Genomic DNA, 26,694 nt, shown 5'->3' with positions numbered 1-26,694 from the left:
GGCACCTCTATGTGGGAGTCGGTCGTGTCCTGTGGTTCTGAAGTAGCGGGTGTCAGGGGCTGCAAAAAGCACCTCACTGAAAACCGGCGAACCGGCGACTGGCCTAGAAGAGGCTTCGTCATCAGTTTTTGGCCTTGGGTGCCTGTCCTTATCTTTATCTTTGCGTTTTTTTGTGCATTCCGGTTGTCGGTTGTTCTGACGGCATTGTATAATTAAACCTTTGGCCAAAGTAATGGCAAGCAAAATCAAACCGACATTTAATAGTGCGTTTGTTAAATCTAGCACAAAACCGACAGCTAGTGACGCCGTGATCTGGGCCTAGGCATGGAATACAGTAAGAATGAAAATCCTTATGAGGTATTTGCTTCCCACAAGAAATACAATTATTAACTTTTACTGACATCGGTCTGAGGCAAGAAAAAGTTTCCCCAATGGGGTACTTAGCTTTATTGAAGACTTCGGTTCTGAAATCGAATTTGATATCTCAGGAGTTGGCCGACCGGCACTTGCGAATTGCTTTTGCTTCGGGCACCGCACGGCAAGAAAGACTGAAGAAAATGGCATTGGCTGCATCTTATATACCCCTGGCACACTGACGTCAGGGAAGAGGCGACAGCAACCGACGCCGGACCAAGACTTTGGAACTCTGGCTGACTGCGGGACCGCCTGACGGCAGGATAACCCAAGTGTAATGACTGCAGCAGTGAAACACGATGAACATCTGTACCACCTAGACATAGCAAGGTCTTGCTACGTTTAATGCTATTGGTTGCTAAAAAAAGCAATTTCTAGAAACTGGAAACTAAAATCTAAATAAACTGTAAATAAAGTATTGAATATTATAAAGGAAATAAAATAATTGAAGGTGGGATCTTTAGAAAAGGAAGAAGCAAATTACATGGAATTTGAGGGAACACCACATGCAAAAAAATGTTCAGGAAGAGGAGTGATATTTAAGGAAGGCATGATTCAGCAAACTGTATAATGTTGGGGTAAATAATTGTTAAAAAACACAACATATATGTATAATACATAAAATTAATGAAAAATGCTTAAAATAATTTTGTTTTCTTTCCTATATTTGCATATGTGTGAAGTTAATAAAGGTGTTTTAAAAATATTAGTCTTATATTTAACAGATTATAATGTCCATAAAAAAATGTAACACATGGTACAGCTCACCTGTCTAAATTTTTCCTCTGTGTCTGCCTGAGATACAAGACTTTGTGTATCAGACACAATTCCAGACACTGCAGATCCAGGTACTTGGGCTGAATATGTAAACTGCTGTCCTTGTGAATTCAGTGGTGAACTGGATGTTCCACAGTCCATCTCCGAACATGTTCCTTTCTGATCATCGGCATCATTAGCAAGATGAACAGAAACAAAATCATCACCAGACTGATGTTGAGAAGTTCTTCTACGATGGTCATAGGAATCATGGGTGGGTGTTTGTGAAACCTGATTAAGTGCATCTGAAGTAGTTGATCCTGCTGGTCTTAGAGTCTGAGGACACAGATCTGCTGGTCTGACAAATGTATCTTGCAAATGTGAATCACTACCTTGTACCACCTGCAAAAAAGCATTCTGATCTGGGATTGCACTGGGTCTAGAGATAACTGGTCTACTGTAAGGTTCTGAAATTCCAGACTTTGAAGTTGCTGAAGCTGGTGTAAAACGATCATTAGCAATTGCTCTCGATGTACCATGTGACTGAAGATTTGGTTCAGCAAGTCTGTGGTTTACTGATGACTGCATAAACTGTTCCCCCATAGCAAATCTAGAAGTAAGGGAAGGCTGAGCATAGGGATCTAATGGCTGTGCTGATGGCCTTGATGCTGGTGAATGGTGAGAATATGAATCAACTGAAGACAACCTAGGAGTATGCTGGAGCTGTACATAAGGATCAGCAACAGTCTGAGAATTACCAGAAGACTGAGAGCAAGAATCCTGTGTAAAGGCCCTAGAAACCTGCCCTGACTGAGTAAGACAGTCATTCTGTGCAGGCTGAATTACTCTCTGTGGCTGAACAACAGATTCATTTACTACAGTGTGGGAAGGGACACAAGCTTGGATATATGGATCAGCTGAACTGTTCTGTGTAAAGGGGTCAGCCTGCCTGGGTGCTGAAACAGAGTTTTCATAGGAATCCACAGACATACGTCTTGGTGTAGGAGGCACTGAGGTATAAGTATCTTTCACGGAGTCAGGTGGATGCATGAGAGTTTTAAAATGTCCAAGGCCTATTTCAGGTACCAAAGAAATTCTTGTGAGTGAGTCTGGAGAAACTACAATGTTAGAAGGCATTTGTTGTCTCTGAAATATATCAGTTCTGGAAGGCAGTACACTGAATGAATTACCAACAGCAGCAACAGATGGTGGTTCCACATTAAAATGTGCCCCTGGAATCTCCAGTGGCTTTGGAAATTTATCTGGAAGCATAACTGGTCTAGAGGCATCAGAAGGCTTTGCACAAGAGTCACCTGTTTTAGGTGAACCAAATGAATCTCTAACTGGAGAAGGTCTGCTACTGCCAACACGTTCAGTGACTTGCGTGGGTATGGATACAGCAGATGGAGGAGTGCATGGATCCACTGGAGAACATGAATTTCTTCTTACAAAGCTTTGCCCTGCTAGCTGTTGATGTGTCGTTGCCATCATCTTAACATTTACATCTAAAGGGGAGGATGACCTTGAGCTACTGGAACCAGGAGAAAACATCTGAGGTGACTGTGGTTGTGAATTCTGTGACTGAGGAATGTGATCTAGTCCTGATATTCTTGTAGGTGTTGGAGGTGGTGCCTGAGGCTTTAGAAACACATCTCCAGATGATGTAGGGGTACTGGAAAGTTGATGTTTTACGAACATGTCTTTATGTGATGTCTGCTGTGCTGGAGACATGCTGCCATCCCCCTGCCGAGTTGATAGAGGGCTATGCACACTAGTGTTTGGTGAATCTCCAGAATTATTCAGGAATGACTGAGCACTAAACTGTTGTTGCTGCTGTTGTTCATTCTTTACCTGTTCCAGCTTCTGTGTGGCTTCTATTTTGGCTTGTTGTTTACTCTTCTGTCGCATTTGCTTTGAAAATGAAAACAATAAGTGTTGTAATTAAATGCAAAAACAGCATCAACAAAAAAGAATGGAAAAATGTCCTACTAGTGCAGCTACACACACATATCAAGATCTCTGTTAACATTAACTTGCAGAGATCTATGTAACATTAATTTACAGGTACTAACTTCAGTGGCTTCAACACTATTTACAGGAATATACAGACTAGCAAAGTCCATCTTGTCACCATGCAGGAAGGAAAAAAACATACATAGATAAAACACATGCAAATATAATTCTATATGCATACATACACACTTATGCAGGGTAACCAAATTAAGTTTCAATATCAAACAGCAATATGAGGAGAAAATAGCTGATACAGTCATTCTACACTGCTGCACAATGAAACTTTACTTCTAGGTAGTAATCCTTGTCAGCAGCATCAAAACATCAGTGACTTCAAACATATCCATTTACAGACAAAAATAAAGAAGATAATCTAAACAGCTATGTGGTATAGATGGATGAAGACCTCATCTCAACCAGATGACCAGAGATCAAATAGAAGCTTGGGTGCTGAATAGACTTGGCAAGGAAGGATGGGGTGATCAACCAATGTCATTTCACTCATCTAGTGGACTGGGGAGAACAGGATGGCCTGCTATGATGCCTAGTGGAGAGACAGAGGTGTATGGCATGCAGCCCTATGAGCTGGGGATGTGTGCTCAGTCCTACTAAACTACACAAACCCATAGGGAAAGGCATAGCAGTTCCTCAAATCAGTCACCATCAGGCCAAAACATGGAAATATTCCTCATGGCTGCACTGATGGTAGCTACTTCACAAATTACTCTTGCTCTGGTAATGGGGAACAAAGGGGAAACAAATGGCCAGGACTAGATGATCAGTAGGCATGGGGGGATACAGAGACAAATCACAAATCTTTTTCTAAACAAAAAAAGAATAACTATGATACTGTCAAATGTCAATAACAGATATGTGCACTTGCAATACTCACTGATCACTGAGAGAGTTATTTGCATGTAGTATATACCTGATTCCTCTTTGCAGACGCTCAGTGGCTGTTTTTTCTCCACTTGGTTATAAAAACTGCACTTGAAGTAAGCATGTCGTTAAATAGCACTTTGGGGAATTTCTTGTTCTACTACAGGGTTGTGCGAATGTGGGGGGGGGCTCATTCTTGATCCCATATAACAGAGTCATCAAACTTGTAAACTAATGGGGGGAAAAAGGCAGACATAACATTTTAAGTTCATAATGCACAACTGGGCTATCTTGGTACCTGAAGCTGAGAGAATGTACCAAAACATGAAAAAGAATGAAAGAGGAAGGGTATAAAAATATTCAGTGTAGTGGGCTCCCTTGAAAAATATCATATAAGGTGGCCACTCATGGTAGCATAGCTAAGGTGGAGCAAGGGGGTCAACTGCTCTGAACCCAAAGTGCTAGGGTCATGATTAGGTGGCCATCCATCTTAAAACTGGCTTTTAAAAGCCAATATTGAATTTGTAGTAATATCTCACAGCTGTGTGTGACTGTAGCAAACAGTTTGCTGCACTTTAAAAGTGAAAGAAAAGCTTTTTTATTTGTTTTTACTAAAATCTGAGATCTGTTGTGCTTCATACAGGCAAGGTACATACTGTAGCAACTGTTTGTTACATTTGGAGCAAGCAGTTTGCTGCAGTTTAAAAGAAGAAAGGAATTTTCTCTCTCTCTCTCTCTCTCTCCCCCCCCCCCCGAAACTCTTGAGAAAGGGGAGTCTGGGGCAGGGCAAAGAAAAATAACCTGTTGGGGGCAGGACACAGAAACAGGACCTGAATGGCTGGGGGAGGAGGGAGGGTATGTGTGTGTGTGTGTGTGTGTGTGTCTGTCTGTGTGTGTCTGTGTGTGTGTGTCTGTGTGTGTGTGTCTGTGTGTGTGTGTGTGTCTGTGTGTGTGTGTGTGTCTGTGTGTGTGTGTGTGTCTGTGTGTGTGTGTGTGTCTGTGTGTGTGTGTGTGTCTGTGTGTGTGTGTGTGTGTGTCTGTCTGTGTGTGTATGCATTTGGCCACCTGGTTGACATGCCAGTAGAAGGAATGGACTTTTTTTTTGCTCTTCACTTCTTGAAGAGCTGTCGTGGCCAGGGGTCGGGTAGACTGGGTACTATTCTCCTGCAAGTTTTAGAAAAGACTTTTTATTATTATTATTACTGCTCTTCACTTGAAGGCCTGGGGGCCATCAAAGTATGCTGGTTGAGCCAGCTCCACTTTTCGTCACTCAAGTATCTGTTAAATCCACTCCAAGAACCCCTCTGAAGTGGGTATATACCCAAGTAAATATTTAAACAGTGTCCGGTGTCCTAAAAGCAAGGGAAACAGGAACCAGGAAAGCCATCAGTATGGTCAAGAAAAACAACTCCTATAGTAATGATATGTCAAATAAGAACTTTACTTCTACACTGGGGGGGGGGGGGGTCCAAACTGTACTGCTTCAATAAGGCATGCACCAAAGATCAAGATGTTTCCACACAATCTCTGTTAAGGATACAGTCCTGAAATTCACTAGAAGCAGCCAACATGTGATAGAATGATCTTAGTATGTGTTGACAGACAGTTAGTTGACTGGGGATAAAGGAATGCAATTGGCAATTGCATTATTTTCATTACCTACAACCAATGACACAAACTACTACACTATCGTTTTGAACTCATGCACTGTGTAGATGTAAAACCAACGTTGCTTCTAATTTTCCTACTCTATGAGCAGACCTACAAGGGGACTGCGCTTCCCTGTAAAGGACTGAGACGATAGAGAAAGGGACAGGATGATGCCAAGAGAAAGACCAACTTTATTACAGTATTTAGCTGAATCTAGAACAGAAGCTGTAGTTAAAAAAATGGATATTTAGCAGGGCACATAAAATATTTCATGACAACTAAAATAATCAGCAGAGGTTAGAAAAGACTGTGAAGAGACATTGAAAATGCAGTTTACAAATGAGCAATGAGAGGACATCAGTATGGCTTCCAAGTATGTAAAAAGTCCAGGCAGATTAGAAGTGCTTGGAAGTGTTCGAAAAGATACTTTTATACCCCAAGCAGAGTTCATAGATTTTTTCCCTCAGGTAAGCAGTAAATGCTGAAGATATGATGGGAAAGAAAAAGTTCATCTGAAACACATTTTTGTGAAAGTAATGAGTTGGCAGATTTTAACAATTATCTACAGAGAATCTTGTCAGAAATATATGGGGATCAAATAGTTTTAACTAAGAAAATAATTTTGAACTGAGATACAGTATCTGAATTGCCTATACACAAGTAAGGTCCTACATAGTTTAATGCTACTAGCTGCCAAAAAGCAATTAAAATCTAAACCAACTTTAAATGAAGTTCCTAATATTATAAATGAGATAAAAAATGGATGTAGGATCTTTAGAAAAGAGAATGAGCACGTTATACTGAAACAAATGGAATTTTAAGAACAATACATGCATAATAATGTTTAGGAGGAGGAGTTATGTTTAAGGGAAGATCGGAATTAAGCAATTTATGAGTGAATGATAACTTGTTAAAATGAAAATATATGTGTACACTACATGAAAATAAAGACAATGTTACTACGGATTATTTTCTTTTCTGTTAATATATGTGTACCTACATCACTGTTAAACATGTGAAAATTTAAGTGTTTAAAAAAAAGTCTTTAGAAAAATATAACTGCGAGAGAACTTACCATAACAGTATATGTTTTACACAGTGTTCACTGGTACAACAGTACAGACTATGAGAAATGCTGTCATAGTATGTTCAATGTCTAGCCTAGACTCCAGAAAACAGTGACCTTCCCTTGCTATATAGCAGGTCGACATCCACCCCTTAGGGATGTCAGTACAGTCCCCATATAAAATTAACATCTGATTATATTATCTTTAAATTTATCATGTTAAATAGATTGTCAGTATAGCGTCCACTGCCCAGCAATATTCAGCCTGCTCCAAATCTCAATACAGACAATTGTCCAACTAAAAAAAATCTCCTTGTTACAATTTTGCGATACTGGTACAGTTACATTTTAACTGCACTGTTTAGGGGCTTGGATGACCAATTATGCCACAGTTTAGTTAGTCCCGGACCTCGGACACCCCCTCCCCCCACTGGAAGTATATGGGGAAACAGCTTAAGGAAAAGGTGATTATGGACTAGGGATATGCGAGCAAAGCATCCAACCCACCTGCTCATCTTGAGAATGTAGGCCATGGTAAAGTGCCTTTGCAGCCTCTGGTCCCTGCATCTCAATTATTAAAGACATTTGGTGAAGCACATTCATAGGTTGCCATGCCTGTGGATCAAGACTCACCCACTTGAACCAAAGGTCTTCTTATGGAACTTGAACTGGATGCTCCACCACAGCCATCCATTACCAAAGCCAATTTTATAGTTTAAAAAGTGTGAGGATAATCAAATCATGATTTTTATCAGGAAGAACATCCGTAGTCAAGATGTGGAAGTCTGGAGGCCTGTCTGGACGTCTGTCCCTAGGTCCAGGCCTCCATGGCAGCTACCCCTACCAAGGTGGCAGAAAAATCCCAACACATTATGTCCATCCCACTAAGCTCCCTGCAGCCGCCTGAGCCTCAGGTAATGGTCAGGTCCCTCAGTCCCCACCCTCAAAATAGGGTCTTCTACAAGTTTTGATCTCCTTGGTTCAAGAATTCATATATGACCTGCAGAAATTGCAGCCAGGTTTACCTCAGCAACTGCTTAGTGTCTGGATTCCCCGTCTGCCAAGAGGAGAACCCGCCTAAAAGATGGATGAGGGTTACTCACAGAAATGAATTAAGCATCCCAAATTTCGTCCCAGTTATAACAAGACATGGACACTAATAACATGATTTCCTCTCTTTCTCCCACAGAGGAATTATTATTTGGAGAGTGACTGGGTGGAATGAAATATTACCTGAGATGGGAAGCCAAGAAGGTACTAGATGTTCAGAAAATTTAATGTGATTTTGCTAGCCCTGGATATCCCGTAAAACTATACAGAACCCTACAGTCCTGGGAGCTTTGGAGGATGTTTCTTGGTTGCCTCCAAGATATATAATATCTAACCACGCCCATTAAAAAAAAAAAAAAAAAAAAAAAAAAACACTAGTACGTTTTTCCAGGTCCAGGAATCTCACAGTTTCCTTTACAAAAATCCCATGGTGCATACAGCAATGGTGATTATGGACTCACATAGAAGGTCTAAATTGATTCCCACTCCCAACAATCGGAAGTCTTGACTGTTTTGGGAAGAAAGTGTACATAGTTGCCATGCTGGCCTTCACAACCATTAACTGTCAGGCACATATGACTAAACTTTACATTATCTTCCTTGACAAGATAAGGTAAAATGTTGAGGTATCTAATGTGGATCTCAGGGCAAGATTACTGGATCTTAGGGATGCAGCATTCAGAGCAGCAACTATGGAGTTTGTGATTAAGAGGCATGTATAGCTCAGGATACCATGTGATATTAAAATGCAGCTCCCACAATTCCACACTTGATGAGACCCTGCTCTTTGGGGCATTAATGCTGAAATATTCAAAAGAGAAGAGGAAAAAGAAACAATATAAATTCAGTGAAAGTGCCAAGCTATGACAGAAATTACTCATCCAAACTTGGGCCCTGATGCTCAAGCTAAGATAACAGTAAGCAGGCAAAGGGAAAGAAAGAGACAGTTTGAAAAATAAATGTTGGGGAGAGATCTATTTCACCAAAGGGAGCAGCCATGATTATATGGAATCCTCCTTCCCCCTTACTCACCAAAGACATGTTCACAAGACTCTCTACCCCCAAAGCAGGAAGGATAACCACATTTGAAAGAAACTGTAAAAGAATCACAAGAGACAAATAGGTGTTACAAGTAATCACTTCATGTTACAAACTTCAGTTTTTAAGAAAACCAAAAATGCCAGACATTATCTCCATCCTTGCGACAGGAGATCAACTGCATCTGGTCCTTTAAATTCTACAAGAACTCCTGCAGCTGACAGCAATAGAACCAATTAGACCAAAACAGAGGGCTTTATTCGAGGTTGTTGCACAGAAAGGATGATCCTTGGAGGCCTACCTTGGACCGTTCAAAGCTGAATTACAGTGCCGTCCCCAAATTCAAAATGTTGATAGCATGTTCCCTCTTGTCATTCCTATTCCCTCGAACTCTAATGGCTTCTCTGGACCTCAAGGATGTCTGCCATGCAGAGATCCAAGATGGCCACCAGCACTGTAGCTTGCCAACAGAAACTCTTTTAGTAGGAAAAAACACTAACTGATTAAAAAGGCTGGTAAAAAAGTTAAGCAGGTGAAATTCAGATCCTGTCAGAAAAATAACATGTCTGGATGTCAACTAAGAAAACTGTTTTTGAGAAATATGGATTAAATTGAAGAAAAAGTGTGAGGAGACAGTTCTGCTGGCCAAGAACTCCACAAAAATTCAGTGAGAAGCAGACTAGCATATGGCATATAAGCAAGACTTGGCTTCTATCAAATTTGAATGACAATTCTCTGAAATAAAATCAGAGGTTTTTAAAATAAGTGGAACACAATAAAAGTACATAAAATTAAATGTGAAGACACTTGAAAAAAATATAAGCAGCCTTGAATAATCACTCTGATAAACTGGACAAGCTTCAAAAGCAATTGGAAAAGCTTCAAAAATCACAGATTGAGAGAAAACAAAATAAATGTAGACAAAACAAAAAGCCATATCTGTAATTTAAGTGCCAACAGATGAATTAGTGCAACAATTACTGTACCTCTAAAGGCATGAGGGAATGTTCCAAAAAACAGTTGACTTGGAAGACAGAGCAAGGAGAGAGGTTTACAATCATCCATGAGAAGCTGGAAGGAGCAGACTGAGTAAATTTTATGAAGAGTAAATAATAGACTGGGTACACCAAGCTGATGTACAAAGCAGTCTTTTAAGAGAAAAGGCAAGACTGATAACTATGAAGATCCAAACGTACCAACAATACAGATGAAGTTAACAAAAATGTGATAGAGGGAAATGTGCTGAAAATCACAGTCTCCAGAATATTTGCAGAAAATGATTATTCAGCATTTACCTGACAAAAAGAGAACAAAAGTATTCAATCACAATGGAGTGTAAGCAATCTGAAGTGAAGTTTAGGATGTTCTATCCTGCAATTTCAGTTTTAATTTATTTATTTATTTATGGGGGAGGGCTAAAACATTTAGAGAGGCAGAATAAGTGATGGAACAGATCAAGCAGTTCAACTAGCAAATGAAAATGCAATGTGATAGGGGATTAACTTGCAAAACCAGTTATAAGTTAAAAAAAGGGAGAAAGAAAGGACACCAGTAACACCTTCTTCTTTGTTCCAAAAGAATATATTGGGGAAAAAAATAGGACAGCACAGGAGTTGACCAGAAAAAAATGGCAGAGAACTGGGGGTAAATCTTGGGCCAGTGGACCCAAAAAGAGAACAGTCTGAGGATAACTGACACAGAACTGGAACTTACTAATAGAGAGAACTGTGATACACCAACCTCATTTTGTGAATGGTGGAAATGAAATAAAATATGGTACTCTGAATAACATTGATTACACTGCTACTGTTTATTTTTGAAGATGATTTTTAATTTTATCACTACTGCTCTGGAATTTTGTGGCGGGGGAAAAGATCAGTATGGCTAATAAAGTACAGGAGTGTAAAAACTTGCCATAACAGTAGATGTTCAAATAATCACTGCAGCAGTATTCCTGGTATACAAGTTTGTCACTGTTGACATCTGGACAGGGTACAAAAGCTTTAACTTTACTGCATTGCACATCCAAAATATGACCACAGCTCGTATGCTAGGGTACACAGACAAACGTACAAGCATGGAACCTCAGCCTATCTCCAAGCCAGTGGCCTAAAGACTAGAGAGAGGGGAGAATAGTCAGCTAGGAGAAGTGTAGCAGAGGTGAAAGCAAAGGTGTAAAGGAGAGTGAAGGCAGAAGTGAAAAAGGGAAGAGGGGAGGGAAGGTGGGATGGAATACTGCAACAGTGATCAGTAAGACATCTTCTGTTATGGTAAGTTCTTACACAACTGTACTTTGTCCTGACTGAAAATCACTGTTGCAGTATTCCTGACACACAGGTGATTCCCAGAACTGAAGGGGGAAAAAAGGGTGGTTGGATACTGAAAAAAAGCAGCTGTCCAGCAGCAGCTTAGACAGAACTGACTAAGCAATGGGTGCCCTGGACCTGGAGAAAGCATTCATTTTTGAGTGTTTGACAAAGATGCACACAGAGGACCAAGGGGCGGCCTCTAAACTAGATCTGTAGTCTAATTCCTTTGTGTAATGCCCCTGAGAAAGCCACTGCCCCAGTGGAATGTACTTTAGGATAGGAAGGCATGGTCTTACCATAGTGCGAGTAGCAGAAAGAGGTGGCATTAGAAATCTAAGCTATAATAGTTTGTTTGGAGACTGGTTGGGCCCAGGTTAGTCCTCATAAAAGATATGAAAAAAAAGCTAGTCAATCTTTCTGATGGATTTAGTTTTGTACAAAAAAAATTTCAGTTGCCTGCAAATGTCTACAGAATGTTAAGATCCTTTCTTCCTGTTTTGCGGATTGGGAAAGAAAGTGGGAAAATTAATAGCCTGTCTGAGGGACACCTCATTCACTACCTTAGGAATGAAGGAAGGATAATGATTAGCTCAGAGTCACCCTTTCCTTGTGAAAAATAAGAAAAAGGCAAATGGCCATGAGAGCTTGTAATTCCGAAACTCTCCTAAAAGAGGTGAGAGCAGAGGGAATGATGTTTTTTTTCCAAGTACAGAATTTAAGAGAAGCAGAAGATACTGTTTCAAATGGAAGCAGCATGAGCTTTTCTAGCACAAAATTAAGGTCTGAAGGAGGAGAGATGGGTTTCCTTGTTGGGTTAATATGTAGGACTACCCTGAGGAAAAGCTTGACCTCTGCCCTAGCCATAAATGGAAGACAGCAGGCACTGACAGCTCACTGGTGAGCTTTTCTGGAAGAGAAGGCCAACCCTGACTGACTAAGTTTGCACAGCTACTGCAATACAGCAGAGCCTTGTGATAAGAGTGGGTCCTATGTTTGTGGCACCAACAGGAAAACCTTTTCCATTTCACAGTCTAAGATTTTCTAGTAGTGGGTCTCTTGGCCTCTTGTAGGACTTGAACAATCTCATAAGAGAAGAGGTGTTTGAGAAATTAAAATCCTATCCTTTATAGGGTCAGGTTGAAGGATGGAAGATTTGGCTGGAGCAGGACTCTTTTGCTGAGAAAGTTTTGGAAAAAGAGGCAGAGAAGGAAAAGCATAGGGCAACTGTCACATAAATAAGCATCAGAGGTAACAAGATTACAATTATGTTTATGTTGTGGTAGCAGCAGAACAGGCTAAATGTTAGATGGCGTATTTCTTACATCATGTACAGGTTTGCTATATAGGCACAAAAAATTCTTAACTAACACCGCTAGGACCTCACTTGTCCAAGCCTATCTCCTCCCCTGCCTACTCTACGTTTCCCCTATTTTCACACATATCCAAACAAATCTCCTAACCAAACTCGAACAAACCTACAACCAGACAGCCAGATTTGCCTGTAATCTCCCCTAAAAATCCCATCACTTCTTCCACTAAAAAAACTTCAGTGGCTTTAGTTCCCGCAACTACTCCAACTTTCACACCTACAAATTGCACATTTTCTACAGACCTGAAAACTGTCCTTCCCTGTCCACCCTCCTATCCCTCTACAAACCTGCATGATTTGTCCATAGCATTGACCAAGCTCTACTGAACACCTACAAGTCCAACAAAACAATAGGCAGATTACTTTATAAATGCTCCATATCTCAAACCTGGAACAAACGCCTATCTAACATATGACACATCCAATCTTCGCTCCTCTTCAAAAAATAACTGAAAAAATACCTAGCCAACTGCAACTGCCACCACCCCACCTAATCTCCCACTACCACACCAGAATTAATTAGGGGAAATATTTGGGGTATTTTATGAATGTTCCTACAATGCAGATGAATGAGAAGATTAGGAAAACGTTATGACTGAGAATTTCATGGTAAACCTTGACTGCCAAAAGTTGAGGAGATTTAAGCTAAAAATGTTAGTTGCTAGTACAGTGAAGGAAGAAATACAAAATGTAACAGGTAGAGAGGCTACAGGTTATTCACCAGGGATGGATGGTATACCCACAGAAATTTGGAGAATGGACCCGAATAATGACGTGGAAGAAACTGAAGAAAGTGCATTAAATGGGAGAGATTACTTGCATTTACCCAAGGAGATGAAGGACCCTGCAGACCCTACTTCACACAGACCACTTTCAATATTAAATCATCATCATATAAAGCATCAAGTAATTATGTCTATATTAGCTAAAAGAGATATTAAAAGTGCAACTAAATTTGACAGACCTAGATCAGTGTGGATTTACTGAGGGGAAAGCAGACATATTAGAATATCGAAAGAACTTTAATAATCTATTAGGAAGCAAAGCATAAAATGAAAATTACCATCATCATTGATTAGCCTGGACACACAGAAAGATTTTGATAAGGTAAATTGTTATTTTATGTGTAGAGTAATGGCAGACCTTCTACTCCCTGTTTAAATAATCAAGTCAATAAGAAAAGATATCTACTGGGTAAGAAGCAAGAACAAAAGTAGGAGAGGATTTGTCAGACAGACTGAGTTTTTCTAGAGGAACAATGTAGACACGTCCTCTTTCCCTACAAACACTCAAGGATATAAGTGGAACAGCTGACAGAAGGCATAGTATAGTTTGTGGACAATATAATACGGCATTTGACAATTCTAGAGCATGTCTTTCCCTTGTTGTGGAATACCTTAAGACAGTTCCAAATGTTTTCAGGTTCTAAAATAAATGTAAATAAAACAAAAGCCATATCTGCAAACTATGTGCACACACATGGATTAGTGCAACAATTCCTGTACCTTTGGAAGCATGAACAAATAAAATGTGTATGAGTATGGCTTAGAAAAGACTCTTTGCTATCAGTGAAACATATGTGAGAGGATACTGAAGAGAAGATAATTCGAAGGGAGTGGGCATATTTGACTATGGTGTTAAACAGCTTAATACAAGCCATGGCAACTGGTTCTATATGCTGGGCACAACCAGATAATATATGTTCAGCAAACAAATAAGGAACCGAAAATTTTATTTGGGAGGGAAAGCTATCTAGGGTTAAGTGGAATTAAGTAATCTTATTGAAGGGGCAAGGGAGCACAGGGGTTGCCTGATTAAAGTTGAACTTTAATGTCACACAATTACAGCTATTACATGTAGTGCAAGTAGAGAAGAACAAACCAAAATGGAAAGATATGCCGATGCAACAAGAAGACTTTACCAGAGAGTGTGAGTGTGTGTGTGTGTGTGTGTGTGTGTGTGTTATCTGGAAGAACACTTGGTGGAGGTGACAAGAGATACGGCTATTAAAAAGGGGATAATTAATAGGCCATATAAAATTATATATGATAATTACAACACATCAATCAGCAACCTTAGGCAAGACCAGGGAAAAAGTTGGGAGAACAAATAATAAAAGATCAATGAGGGGAATGTGCAGGGTTCGACATTTCTGGAAATTTCCATAGAAATGCTTACACAAATATTTTACAATACTAGTAGATTGCAAAGAATCTTCACTCAGGTTCACAGTATACTGGACATGTTGGAACTGAGAGGGGGAACTAACAGCATGTTTTTGGGAGTATGTGCAGTTGACAGAGTTTAAAGAGCCTGTGAAATACCCAATGGCAGAAAGGGGAGTAACTCAAAATTCATAAGTAGATGATGCTACTGAATTGGAATAAGGGAGCTGAATGAGCAACGTATAAAAATGTCTTACTAATTCTGTTAGCAGCTAAAAAAAGCACAAACCTCAAGAACATCTTGAACCCTAAAAGAAATGTTACATACTGTAAAGAAAATAAAGATGTTGCAGGAGGCAAACCTTTGGTCAACTGGTACCCTAGGCAAAAGGGTTCCACAGCACCCCCCCCCCAACACACCACCTGGTGCTCCCATCCTGGTCTACCTACATCATCCAGATTACGTTTTACTTTTTTTTTTTTCACAGTTTGCCTTACTCAAGTTTTTTGTGTATTCATTCAACACATTTTAGAGGAACCACTTCTTTACTACAAAAAATAAACAAATACATACTTGAAAAGCAACCCTGCTAAAGTGGTACCCTAGCCAGTTCCCTAGTTGGCCTATGCTTAAGGCCAGCTATGGCAGGAGGGCTGGCAAAGCAAAGGAAACAATCTGATGTATACCTTTCATTGGTAAGTGTAGGATCAATACAGCCATATTGGTGACCACAATGATGATGAAGAAAAGAATGCTGTGGGGACACTGAACATGGTGTAAAAAGTGAAAAAGAGCTGAATGGCATAAAGTTTATATGACTGTGGGAGGAAGTCAACATTTTTAAAATGTAAAGCTAATGAACAAAAAGTGAATATATGAATTTAGTATGTGTATGACTGTAACACATTATTTATGTTGTTTTTGGACACATGCTACTTGATAAATTGAGAGTTTAACAAAGTTGAGTTTCACAAAGAAGAAAAAAGATATCCACCTCCATACCCCAAATTCACAGGAAAGTATAGTTGTGTACACTTACCATAAATGTAGATGTTCGAGTGTATTCACTGTTGCAGTCATCATATTTGGGTTATCCCTGCCAGGGTAGCCCTTGGTTGGCTCGAATACTAGAAGTATTTCTTTGTCGGTTGCTGTCTCTTCAGGACTGACGTCAGATTGTCAGTACTATAAAGTAAGGCAGCCGATGCCATTACATCAGTTTTTCTTGCCCTAACCTGTCAGGAGACCCCGAGTAGGAGCCAGGTTCTGGTGGAAGACTCCCACCATTAGAAAGTAAATACCAATATGTCCCTTGTAAGTATAAAGAAGAAAAAGGGATGGAGGGAGGGAAACCAGGACCGAAACAGTGAATACACTCGAACATCTACATTTATGGTAAGTGCACAAAACTGTACTATGTTCTTCATGTTTCACTGTTGCAGTCATCACATTTGGGTTGAGTCCCAAAGCTAAGGAAATGGGTGGAGGCAGTCAGGGAAGCTAGGGGCTGGCTAGGATGCCCTGCAAGACTGCAGAGGCAAACCCTGCCCTGGATTTGGAGAAGAGAGGCAGGTGGTAATGTTTGGTAAAAGTGTGAACAGATGTCCATGTGGTAGCCTGCAGGATGTCCCCAGTGGGATTATCTGATGAAAGCTGCAGAGGTGGAGGCTGCTCTGGTGGAGTGAGTCTTGAACCCCTTGGGGGGAGGCTTTCTGTGTTGTTTGTAGCAGAAATGGATGCAGTGTGCTATCCATTTGGAAATGGTTTGTTTGGAGATGGCTTTGCCTTCTGACCCTGTAGCAAAGCTAACCAGCAATTGATCAGACTTTCTGAAGGATTTAGTCCTGTCCAGATAGAATCTGAGCTATCTATGCACATCTAGAGAGTGCAGGATCCTTTCCCCCTTGTTCTGAGGATTAGGAAAAAAGGTGGGCAAATGAATGGATTGGTTGAGAGCCACAGTGGACACCACCTTGGGCATGAAGGATGGGTTAGTCCTGAGGGATACCCTGTCAACATGGAAGATGATGAAGGGTTCCACAGCCATGAGTGCTTGCATCTCGGAGACTCTTCTGGCTGAAGTGATGGCCAGAAGGAAAGCCATCTTCCAGAAGAGAAATTTTAGCTCTGCAGAAGTGGGTTCGAAGGGGAGCAGGGTGAGCTTTTCCAACACAAGTTAAGGCACCAAGCTGGGGTTGGTGCTTGTGTGGGTGGCTTCAAGTTGCTAGCCCCTCTTAGGAATGGTTTGATCAAGGGGTATGGGAAAAGGGGCTGCTCAGTGGGAAAATGAGCAGAGATAGCAGAAGCATGAATTTTAATAGAGGAAAATGAAAGGCCACTGTGTAGTAGGTCAGCTAAGTAATCCAGGATGAGAGGGAGGGAGGGCTGTGTAGTATTCGCTCCCTTAGCCTGAATCCAGGTGCAGAACCTTTTCCATTTGTCAGCATAAGACTTTCTAGTGCTAGGGCGTCTGGCCTCATGTATAACATCTAGAACCTGTTTACTGAGACTGGCACATTGATAGGGGGTTAGGGAATAAGCCAAGCTGCCAAATTGAGTGTCTGCAATTGGGGATGCATGAATTCCACTTCCTTCTGGGTCACGAGGTTTGGAATATGACGAAGATGCCATGGTGGCAGTGGGGACAGTCTGTGCAGCAAGGGGTACCAGTGCTGGCAAGGCCAGTCTGGAGCTATAAGAATTGTCCTTGGTTTTTCCTCCTTTATTTTGAGCAGTACCCTGGGGATGAGAGGTAGTGGAGGAAAGGCATAAACCGATAGATTGACTCAGGGGGAAGGAGAGGGCATCCACTTTCCAAGCCATGCAGTGATGCTCCCTGGTGCAGAATTTGCTGAGGTGATGGTTGGTGTGGGAGGCAAAGAGGTCAACCTTCGGGGAGCCCCATTTCTGAGTTATTAGGGTGAAGGTTCTTCTATTGAGCTGACACTCATGTGGGTCCAGAAGATTTCTGCTTAACTGGTCTGCAAGAGAGTTGAGAGAACCTGGTAAGAATTGTGCTAACAGGTGGAGCTGCATGGCAGAGGCTGTGCGCCAAAGGGCCATGGCCAGCCTGAAGAGGGTAGGAGTCCCTCCCTGCTTGTTGATATACCACATTACAGTGGTGTTGATTGTTTTGATCAGGAGAGCCCCTGGGGAGAGTAGGGGCGTGAAAGCTATCAAGGCATGCTGGACAGCCATCATCGCTTTTTGGCTGATGTGCAGAGGGCTTTGCCGTGGGCTCCATTGGCCCTATATGCACCTGCTCTCCAGGTGTGCACCCCAGGCATAGTCTGATGTGTCTGTGGTGAGGGTCTGGGCAGCGGGGGGGGGGGGGTGAGAAAAGTAGTCCCCCTTGTTGTGGAAGCATGCTGTTGTCCACCAAAGAAAATCTTTTCTGAGGCAAGGAATTATAGGTATTAGAGTCTCCAGGTCTTGAGAGTGCTGACACCAAAGGCTTTTTAGGTACCACTGAAGTTTCCTCATATGCAGTCTGGCATATGGAATGAGTAGTATACAAGATGCCATGAACCCCAGAGCTTGCAGGATCTTCCTTGCAAACAGCTGGGGTCTGGTGGCTAGTTGAGAGAAGTAGGCTGTTAGGAAAATTTTGCTTTTCTGGTGTAAGGAATGCCATCTGGGATGCTGTGTCCAGGCTTGCTCCCAGGAATATAATCCTTTGGGTGGGCACCTGTTTAGATTTCTTTTCGTTGATTGTGTTCCCTAGGTAGGTTAGTAGGGACTTTACAAATATCAGGTGCTTGAGCAGCTTTTCCTGGCTGTCTGCCTGAATTAGGCAGTCATCTAAGTATGGGTAAATCTGGATATTCCTTTGTCTGCAAAGGCAATGGCCAGAGCCAGACATTTTGTGAAAACTCTGGGAGCAGTAGATAAGCCAAAGGGAAGCGCAGAGAACTGAAAGTGCTGAGATCCTGCCCTGAAACGGAGATATTTCCTGCATGATTCCCTGATAGGAATATGGAGATAGGCACCTTTTAGATCTAGGGTGGCTAGCCAAGCATCCTTGGAGAGCATGGGTAGCAGCTGCTGGAAGGTGAGCATTTTGAATTTTTGGGATCACCAGGAAGGTGTTTAGAATGGACAGATCAAGAATGGGGCACTAGGTGCCCTCTTTTCTGGTTACCAGAAAAAGTCTGGAGTAGAAACCTTGGCCTCTCTGTTCTACTGTCCTCATAGAGAGCAGGGAAAGGACTTGCTTTTGTGTCTCTGCCCACTGGTTTGGAGGTATATCTGAGAACCCTTTTGGGGTAGGAAGGGTGTGGAAAGAAAATCTGTATCCCTGGGACATTATGTTGAGAAACTAGCGGTCGTTGGTAATGGAGGCCCAGGTTTGCGTGAAAGGAGAGTTTTCCTCCTAGGGGTAAGTGAAGGTGGGCAGGGGGGGGTGGGGGAAGTGAGTCATTGTGAGTTCTTAACATAAGGGGGTGGCTTAGACCTCCCTGGTTTTGAAGTGGAGGGAGTCCACTGCTTAGATCTCTGCATTCTCTCTGGCTGCTGTCTGGGGGGGGGGGGGTCTGGTTCCCCGGAGTCTGGACTGGACTGGCTTAGTGGGAGCAGGAAAAGACCAGTGCTTGGTGGGACAATGCCTGCTGAACCTGGGTGGCTGGACCTGTAAGAAATCCTTAACTGTCTGCATAGATTTTGCTTTTTCTTCCATCTTTTTTAAGACCTCTTCTGCCTTAGTGCCAAATACGTTGTCTTTGTGCAAGGGGGCATCCAACAATTCAGATTTGACATGGTCTGGCAAGGGCTGTTCCTTAAGCCATGCATGCCTTCTAATGACAGATCCAGTGACTGCTGCCCTGCAAGAAGCATCTAGGGCATCAAATCCACAGTCCAAGGTGTGTTTAGTTACTTGACTTGCACAATGCATTAACTCTTGTAACTCTTTAGATTCTGCACACGCAGGAAAGGAAGACATTTTTTGTTTGAGGAGCTCCAGGGTATGTTACTGAAATTTTAGCATACGGAACTGACAATTTAGTGCCCTGACAGCAAGAGTAGCTGAGGTGTATACTTTTTTACCCCATCTGTCTAGTGCTCAGGAATCCCTATCTGAGGGAGTGGGATTCTTAGCAGAGGTTGCTTTAATCCCTTTAGGTCCTTGAGAAATGACCTCAGGGTCAGCAGTAGGACTTTTAAAAAGAAATATGTGAGAGTCACGGACTCTATAGTACCTGTCTGGTTTTCTGGGTGTAGGAGGGAGGGTATCAGGAATCAAGCTGGATTCCAGGAAAACATCCTTCACTACATCCAGCACTGGGGGGATGGCCAAGGGTCTGTGCTGTGGAAGATCTAAGAATTCAGAGTCTCTTTTTAGACTGAGGGTAGTCCTGACTCTCCCATTGGAAATGCTCCCTTAAGGTAGGAAGGAGTTTCCTCAAAGGAAAAATCCTCTGGGAGAAAGGCAAAAGGAATGGAATCCTCTGCATCAGAATTCTTATAAGTAGAGAGGGGTTGCATGTCTTCATATTTAGATGCATCACAGTAATCTGACTCTTCTTCGGACAAAACTACAGGGGACAGATCTCTTTTCCTTTTGGAGGGGGTAGCTTGGCTTCCCCTGATCAGCATTATAAGGTCTTCTGCCATTTTAAGCATTTGAGACTGAGGCAAGGAAGCAGGTGCCTGAGACTGGGTCATTGGTTTCTTGGGTGTGGTTCGTACCATGGGCCTAAGAAACTTGGTAGTTTTCGAAAGAATGGTAGTCGCGAAAGAAGACGTCTGTTTGTGTCGAGAATCGGTAGTGCGAAGGACTTACTCGGAAACCGGTGCCTGCTCAGTGGCTCCGGACCCATCCAAGGTAGAGACGACCGCAGGATCCTTAGTCGAAGAATAGTTTTGCGGCATACCGGACTCCAAAAGTGTCTTGGTAGCAGCCTGTGAATCCACAGAAGCAGGCACCAGGGGCTGTGACAGCTCCTCACTAAGGACTGGAGAACTGACGACTAGTTTAACGGAAGCGTCGTCGGTAGGTTTGGATCTGTGCGGTCTGTCTCTGTCTTTATCGTTACATTCTTTCTGAAGATCTGTTGTCGGTTGGCTTACTGAAGCAATATCGGAGTTCAAGTACTGTAAGTGAAAATATCTAGCTACAATAAGGGCCTGATGACAGATAATTCTGGCGTTGAACAAAGCACAGAAGTGACAGCGGGGGACGTCATGGTCTGGGCCTAAACAAGTGAAGCAGTAAGAATTAAAGTCTCGGTGTGGTATTTGCTTTCCACAGGTGAGACAACTGTTAATTTGGTTAGCGCAAGAAAAAAGGATCCCCAACGGGGTACTTAGCTTTAGAAGACTTCAGCTTCAAATTGGTAGATAAAACTCAGGTAGCGGCTGACCGGCACTTGTGTGAACTGGTTCTGCTTCGGGCTCCATGGCAAGAAAGACCGATGTAATGGCATCAGCTGCCTTACTTTACACTACTGACAACCTGACGTCAGTCCTGAAGCAACAGCAACTGATGCAGAAATACTAAGCCTCCGGTATTCAGGCCGGCTGAGGGCTACCCTGGCAGGGAAAACACAAATGTGATGATTGCAACAGTGAAACATGTAGAACGTCCACAGATGCTTTTTCAGGCCTGAGGCAGGGGGGTTTCATCCATCAGTTTAGTTCCCTGTGGTTTGGAGTGGCTGCTCCAAAGGGTCTGACTCAAATTATTGCTTTTTGTAGAACCAAGGGATTTCCATTTTATCTCAGCAAGGATGACTGCACAATCCGAAGAGGTGGTAGAGAGGGCTCTGCAAATGACCACAGATATCAAAACCAAGGATATTCTTTCAACACCAGCCAAGTCAAGTCTCACCCTTCTAACACAGTGGAGTTTTTAGCAACTTTACTGGACTCCAAGCAACCACATGAAATTCCTCCCTCAAGAAAAAGTGGAAACCATTACATAATACTTTCAGGTCCTGACACTAAAAAACTGCTGTCATGGCCAGGGAACCATGTTGGGGACCAGTATTCATGGCTTCCACTGTATTATGCCCCCTCCCTAAGGCTGCACATAAGGAAATTCAACTGGTATGTCATCAGTAACAATGGCGAGTAATCACTAGGGAAGGAAAGGGCACCTTCAATCCCCCTTTATATCTTCACTAGGACTGGTGATTAAATTGCAGCTGATTAGGATGGTGGCAGTACAGTTGATGATAAATGCTTGCCATTAACTGGGTGACTGGAGGAGTTTAATGTACAACGACCTAATGGATAAAACCAAATAAAAAGAAATTATATGTTACTGTCTAGAAAAATGTTTAATTACCTCAGCTCGTGTACAAGCTCCAATGTGTACAAAGATAGTTGCCAAAGAAACTTAATATGATATTCCATCCAGGTTATTCAATGAGTAAACAAAGTAATCTAAGTTACTAACATTACAGACACTCCTCTTGCACTTTACAACTTAAAAGCATACAAATGCAATAATCTAATACAACACAGTGAAACTGTCACTCTACCCGGTTACCTGTCTAAACTTCCACTCCTGTTCATGTTCTGATTCCTTCTGCTTAAGTGGATCTCTGAAAAGTTCAGAGTCCAAGCGAGTGCTTTGATCTGTGTTGTCTTGGTGCTGTTGCCTTTTCATTGTATCACTGGACATCTGGACCTTATTGATACGGAGGGCTGCTCGATTATCTCTGGCTTTTTGCTAGAAAGAATGAAATAAACAGTAATTAAAGCATTTTTAAACAACATATATACTGTTACCATATCAGTTGACATATAACACCACCTTCTCTGTGGGCCTTAGAGTTTGACTTAAGTTTTCCAATAATTAAACTTCCAACATCTTAGTTTGGAAGTACTTTCACTCAGTATGGATGCTCACTCTTGATGACTCATGCTGTGACATAATACTTCAACTACAAATGCACATTCACTTGCCACATATTTAAGCCCCCCCCCCATACACCCACTAGTAAGTACCTTCTTACACATCAAGAAATAGCAATAAAGGGATGTGTGGCCAAGATGGTGAACTGGTAGCAGCAAAATCTCTCAGCTCCCTTACTTCAATACTATTTCTGACAGGAACTGTAATAATTAGGAAACAAACTGAGGATAATTTCATCACCAATCATCTCCTAATACCTTGGAGAATATACTGAGGAATTTTTATCACCTGACTCCAAAAAAATCCTGTCAAATTAAGCAGCAGAAAACAAGTACCATCAACACTTCAGAATGAGCCATTTGAACTCTTCACAAGATTCTGCCCTCAAGAAGGAACTGCATTTAGTGTTCTCCAACATTCAGAACTTGTCATTAAAAATTGACAAGATTGATAAACTGTATACTTTTAAAGATAAATATTCCCAACAACTGAAGCAACTACAATAAATAGTTTTACAACAAAAAGGAGATATGTTGTAGAACAATCACTAAATGATATGGACTCTAGACTCACAGAAGAACACCAAACAGAGTTTTTATTAAAACAAACACCTATCTACTGGAGAAATTAGACGACCCAGAAAACAGAACAAGGAGGAACACCATCCAGATATATTGACTACCTGAGAAAAGTGAAGGGGACAATTTAATTAACTTTCTTTCATACTGGATTCCTGACATACTGAAATTGCGTGAAGCACTATTTTTTGGTATCGAACGTGTCCACAGATCATTAACAGCAATGGAAAATACATCTACATCCAAAAACAAGCCAAGGTCTATAACTGTAAGACTATTTTCTACACAAGATAAAGAATTGATACTAAGAAATGCATGGGCTAACTCGCCTATTACATTTCAAGATGCTTTAATCAGATTTGACAATGACTAGTCTACAACTGTAGTCTCTATGAGGAGGCAATTCCTTCCCTTAATAAAAGCCTTAAAGAAGTAACTGAAAACACACCTATTATTTCCAGCAAGACTGAAAGTCTTCCTTCCCAGAGGGTATAAAAATATTTAAAACTGTAGAATTGGCAACAAAATACTTATCTAGCAACAATGTTTTTACACAAGTGGATACAATGGATTGGACTAATAGTACTCCAAAAAAATGCTGAAAAGAACAGTTGGAAAACTGTAGAACAAAAGAATAAAACTGAAAGACAAGTAAATATACAGGTATACATATGTTAAAAATGTTTAGCCAACAAGGTAAAATCTTCCAACTAAACTTCCTACTATGAAAGTCATCTATTAAAACATGTTCTTTTTTCAGTTATAAGATTATTCTCTGAAAACTAACATTAAAGCTGATTATAAAGCATAACACTAACATATAATTCAAATGAAACATTTATGCTTATTTGAATAAATTAAATATTAAAGTACTATATATAACTTTACTTAGAAATGAAAGCATTGTTTAAAAATGGTGTCATCTACTCACACACCAAAAAAAATGAATGAAAAATGAAAAAGTAAGCTTCTGCTATATGATTAATATACAGACTGTGATTGCTGTGTGTTAGGGTACTATGCATTAATTATTTTACTTGATTTAATTGAGTTAACTTAAGAATACTGAGAAAAAACATTCCAACATATGAATATCTTATTACATTCTATGCTTTTTATGACTAGAACAAGGCATATGTTTTTAATTAGCCTTTGGGCGGATTTCAGACCACAAAATATAAAAAAAACAATAACTAGACTCATTTATAAAAGATTAGAACAGTATACTCCAAATGTATGTATTAGCAGGAGTCATACCTTCTCTCTTCTGACAATTTTAAGCATAGCTTGCTTCCCACTGGGCTTGCAAGCCATTTTTATCTTTCCCTGTGAAGCAGAGCTTTTGTTTTGCCATTAAAACCAGCAGGAGCATACTTAATGGTTTCTGGCACATTTTGACTGCTCACAAGATTGAGGTCAAACAGCGCAGTAAGAAGATATCAAAATAATGCGGCTCAAATCTTTAAAATAAGAAATTAAGTCGCAAGCAGCTTTTTAATGCCAAATAGAGTACCTCCAGAGAAGCGATAATAATATTTAACATTAAAAGCTATTTTAAACTTGTTTTGACGCTTCTGGTTCTTTTCAACTCCTCCCAAGGTCGAGGTCAAAGGGCACTTGTTAGACAAAAAAAAAATGGCTTGAAGCCTTTAATTCACAAACAAAACAACAGCCATCATCTAAAACACAATAAAGAACTTGTACTGAAGCTGGATAGTAGAGTTGTAACCAGAAACCATGGCAAGCCTGTTTAAATGCTGCTGGTGCCCTGGACAGCTCACAGAGCTGTAGTTATAAAGATGCAGGAGAAACTGATACAGAGAAATAACTTGTAACTTCAAAGGGAAAAAGAAAAGCAATAAATAAAATTTAATGATATAACAAAGTATCTAGAAATAAAACAAAAGACAGATCTTTAATTCAAATTCTATAATTAAAAACTGCTAAAATAAAATATACCTTATTTTAAAGGCATAGTACACACGGATCCGATTTAAATAAAAAAAACAGAATCCTTGCTCCAGAAGTAAAGAGACAGCTTGATGGTGACCTATATTCTTTAGATACACTCAGTATGTTGTAATATACTTATTGGAATGTTTTTCTAGCAAAGTTCTGTTATTAATAATTTTATGTGATTCGTTTACTGTTTTTCCAATAACATAAAGACACACAGACAAGACCAGCTGAATCTTATTACATATACTATTACTAAGGTATACAATTTGAAAACAATATCTTTATGAATCACAGACATTTATTAAGAGAATGACAACAGAAAAATCAAAGAATGTCACTATTTGCAAATACAAGTATACGTGCTGAACCCACTCACATACATGAATGGTGATATTTGTAAAGTGAATCTGTACATTTATAGATAATAATTAAAATCATATACAGTCAATATACAATATCACACAAGAAGTGGTCTTGGTAGAAAAAAAAAAACCTATACCAAGAGTATAGGAAGTTAATCATTTGCTTGCAATTAATATGATATGGTGACTATTATTAAGTAATACAACAAAATAAATATACTGATATCAAATACCAAGACATAATTAAATTTTGAATATCTGAAGCAAACTAATATAATCCAAAATTTAAAATGTAGAAAACGGAAAAGTAACACAGTTATCAGCTTTGAACTTGGTGAAAAGACAATGCCTAAGCCGATATGAAAAGACGATACAAACATATGAGTGAAATGGTAAAATAGTAAATTATTGGATACACTTTCAAATACTAGTATTTAAAGAAACATAAGATACCCTGAACTTGAGTTTTTTGAATAAAGATTGAGAACTTAAATAAGAAAAAAAACCTTAATATGACTGCATAGTAATTTAACATTCCATGCTAAATGTGAATGAATATAACAAGTATATGGTAAAAGTTTGAATAGCTTATGATAAACAATAACTGAATTTGAAAGGACAGAGTAAAAGCTGTAACAAGAACTGACCTTTTAATGTATTTGATTGAACCTGACAATGACTGAACTATCAGTTTGTGTGTATTTATATGGAAATAAATATGTATGTACATTATTTTTATGAATGTTGTATTTGTAGGAAAATATGATTATTTGTGCACTGCATTACATAAGTTAAAACTTAAAACATATGCAATAAGAGTCTATTAACTCTTGCAAAGCTCTTTCCACTTTGACAAGTGCTGAATTCTAAAAGAATAACAACACATTTATAGAACTAAAGAAAAGTCTGTGTTAGGCACTAAACCAACCAAGAAAACAAACATCCAGTGCCCACGAAAGGAAAACTCCTCCAACCAAGTAATAAAAACGATTTTATTCACACAACACAATATTAACGCTCCTTCTCTAATTACGTTTTCGTCTACCCAAGACTTCATCAGATAACTTCCATGTCCCAATTAAATACATTTATATACCTTTTCCAGTTAATTATTTAAAACTAAACCAATAAAACAGCTCATTTTCATTTAAATTTAACAAATCAAGTTCAGTGCAATGGTTCATGAATATTAATTAATTGAACATATAAAAGTGTATATTTGATGTT

General features: G+C 40.2%; 1 protein-coding gene across 1 annotated transcript in view; it reads right to left on the bottom strand.

The window, feature by feature from the left end:
* KMT2C (lysine methyltransferase 2C) overlaps positions 1-26,694 on the bottom strand; it is a gene marked incomplete in the record, with an annotated part of 4,117,755 nt that overhangs the window by 1,159,082 nt on the left and 2,931,979 nt on the right. The window contains 2 exon segments of the mRNA XM_044066891.1: positions 1,183-3,081; positions 22,200-22,382. Coding sequence (XP_043922826.1) covers positions 1,183-3,081; positions 22,200-22,382 — 2,082 coding nt within the window.

Source organism: Protopterus annectens, chromosome 3.part1 (genome assembly GCF_019279795.1).
Source record: "Protopterus annectens isolate FY-2018-M chromosome 3.part1, PAN1.0, whole genome shotgun sequence".
Taxonomy (NCBI): domain Eukaryota; kingdom Metazoa; phylum Chordata; order Ceratodontiformes; family Protopteridae; genus Protopterus; species Protopterus annectens.
The sequence above is the reverse complement of the archived record's forward strand: the minus strand, read 5'-3'. Positions and strand labels throughout refer to the sequence as shown.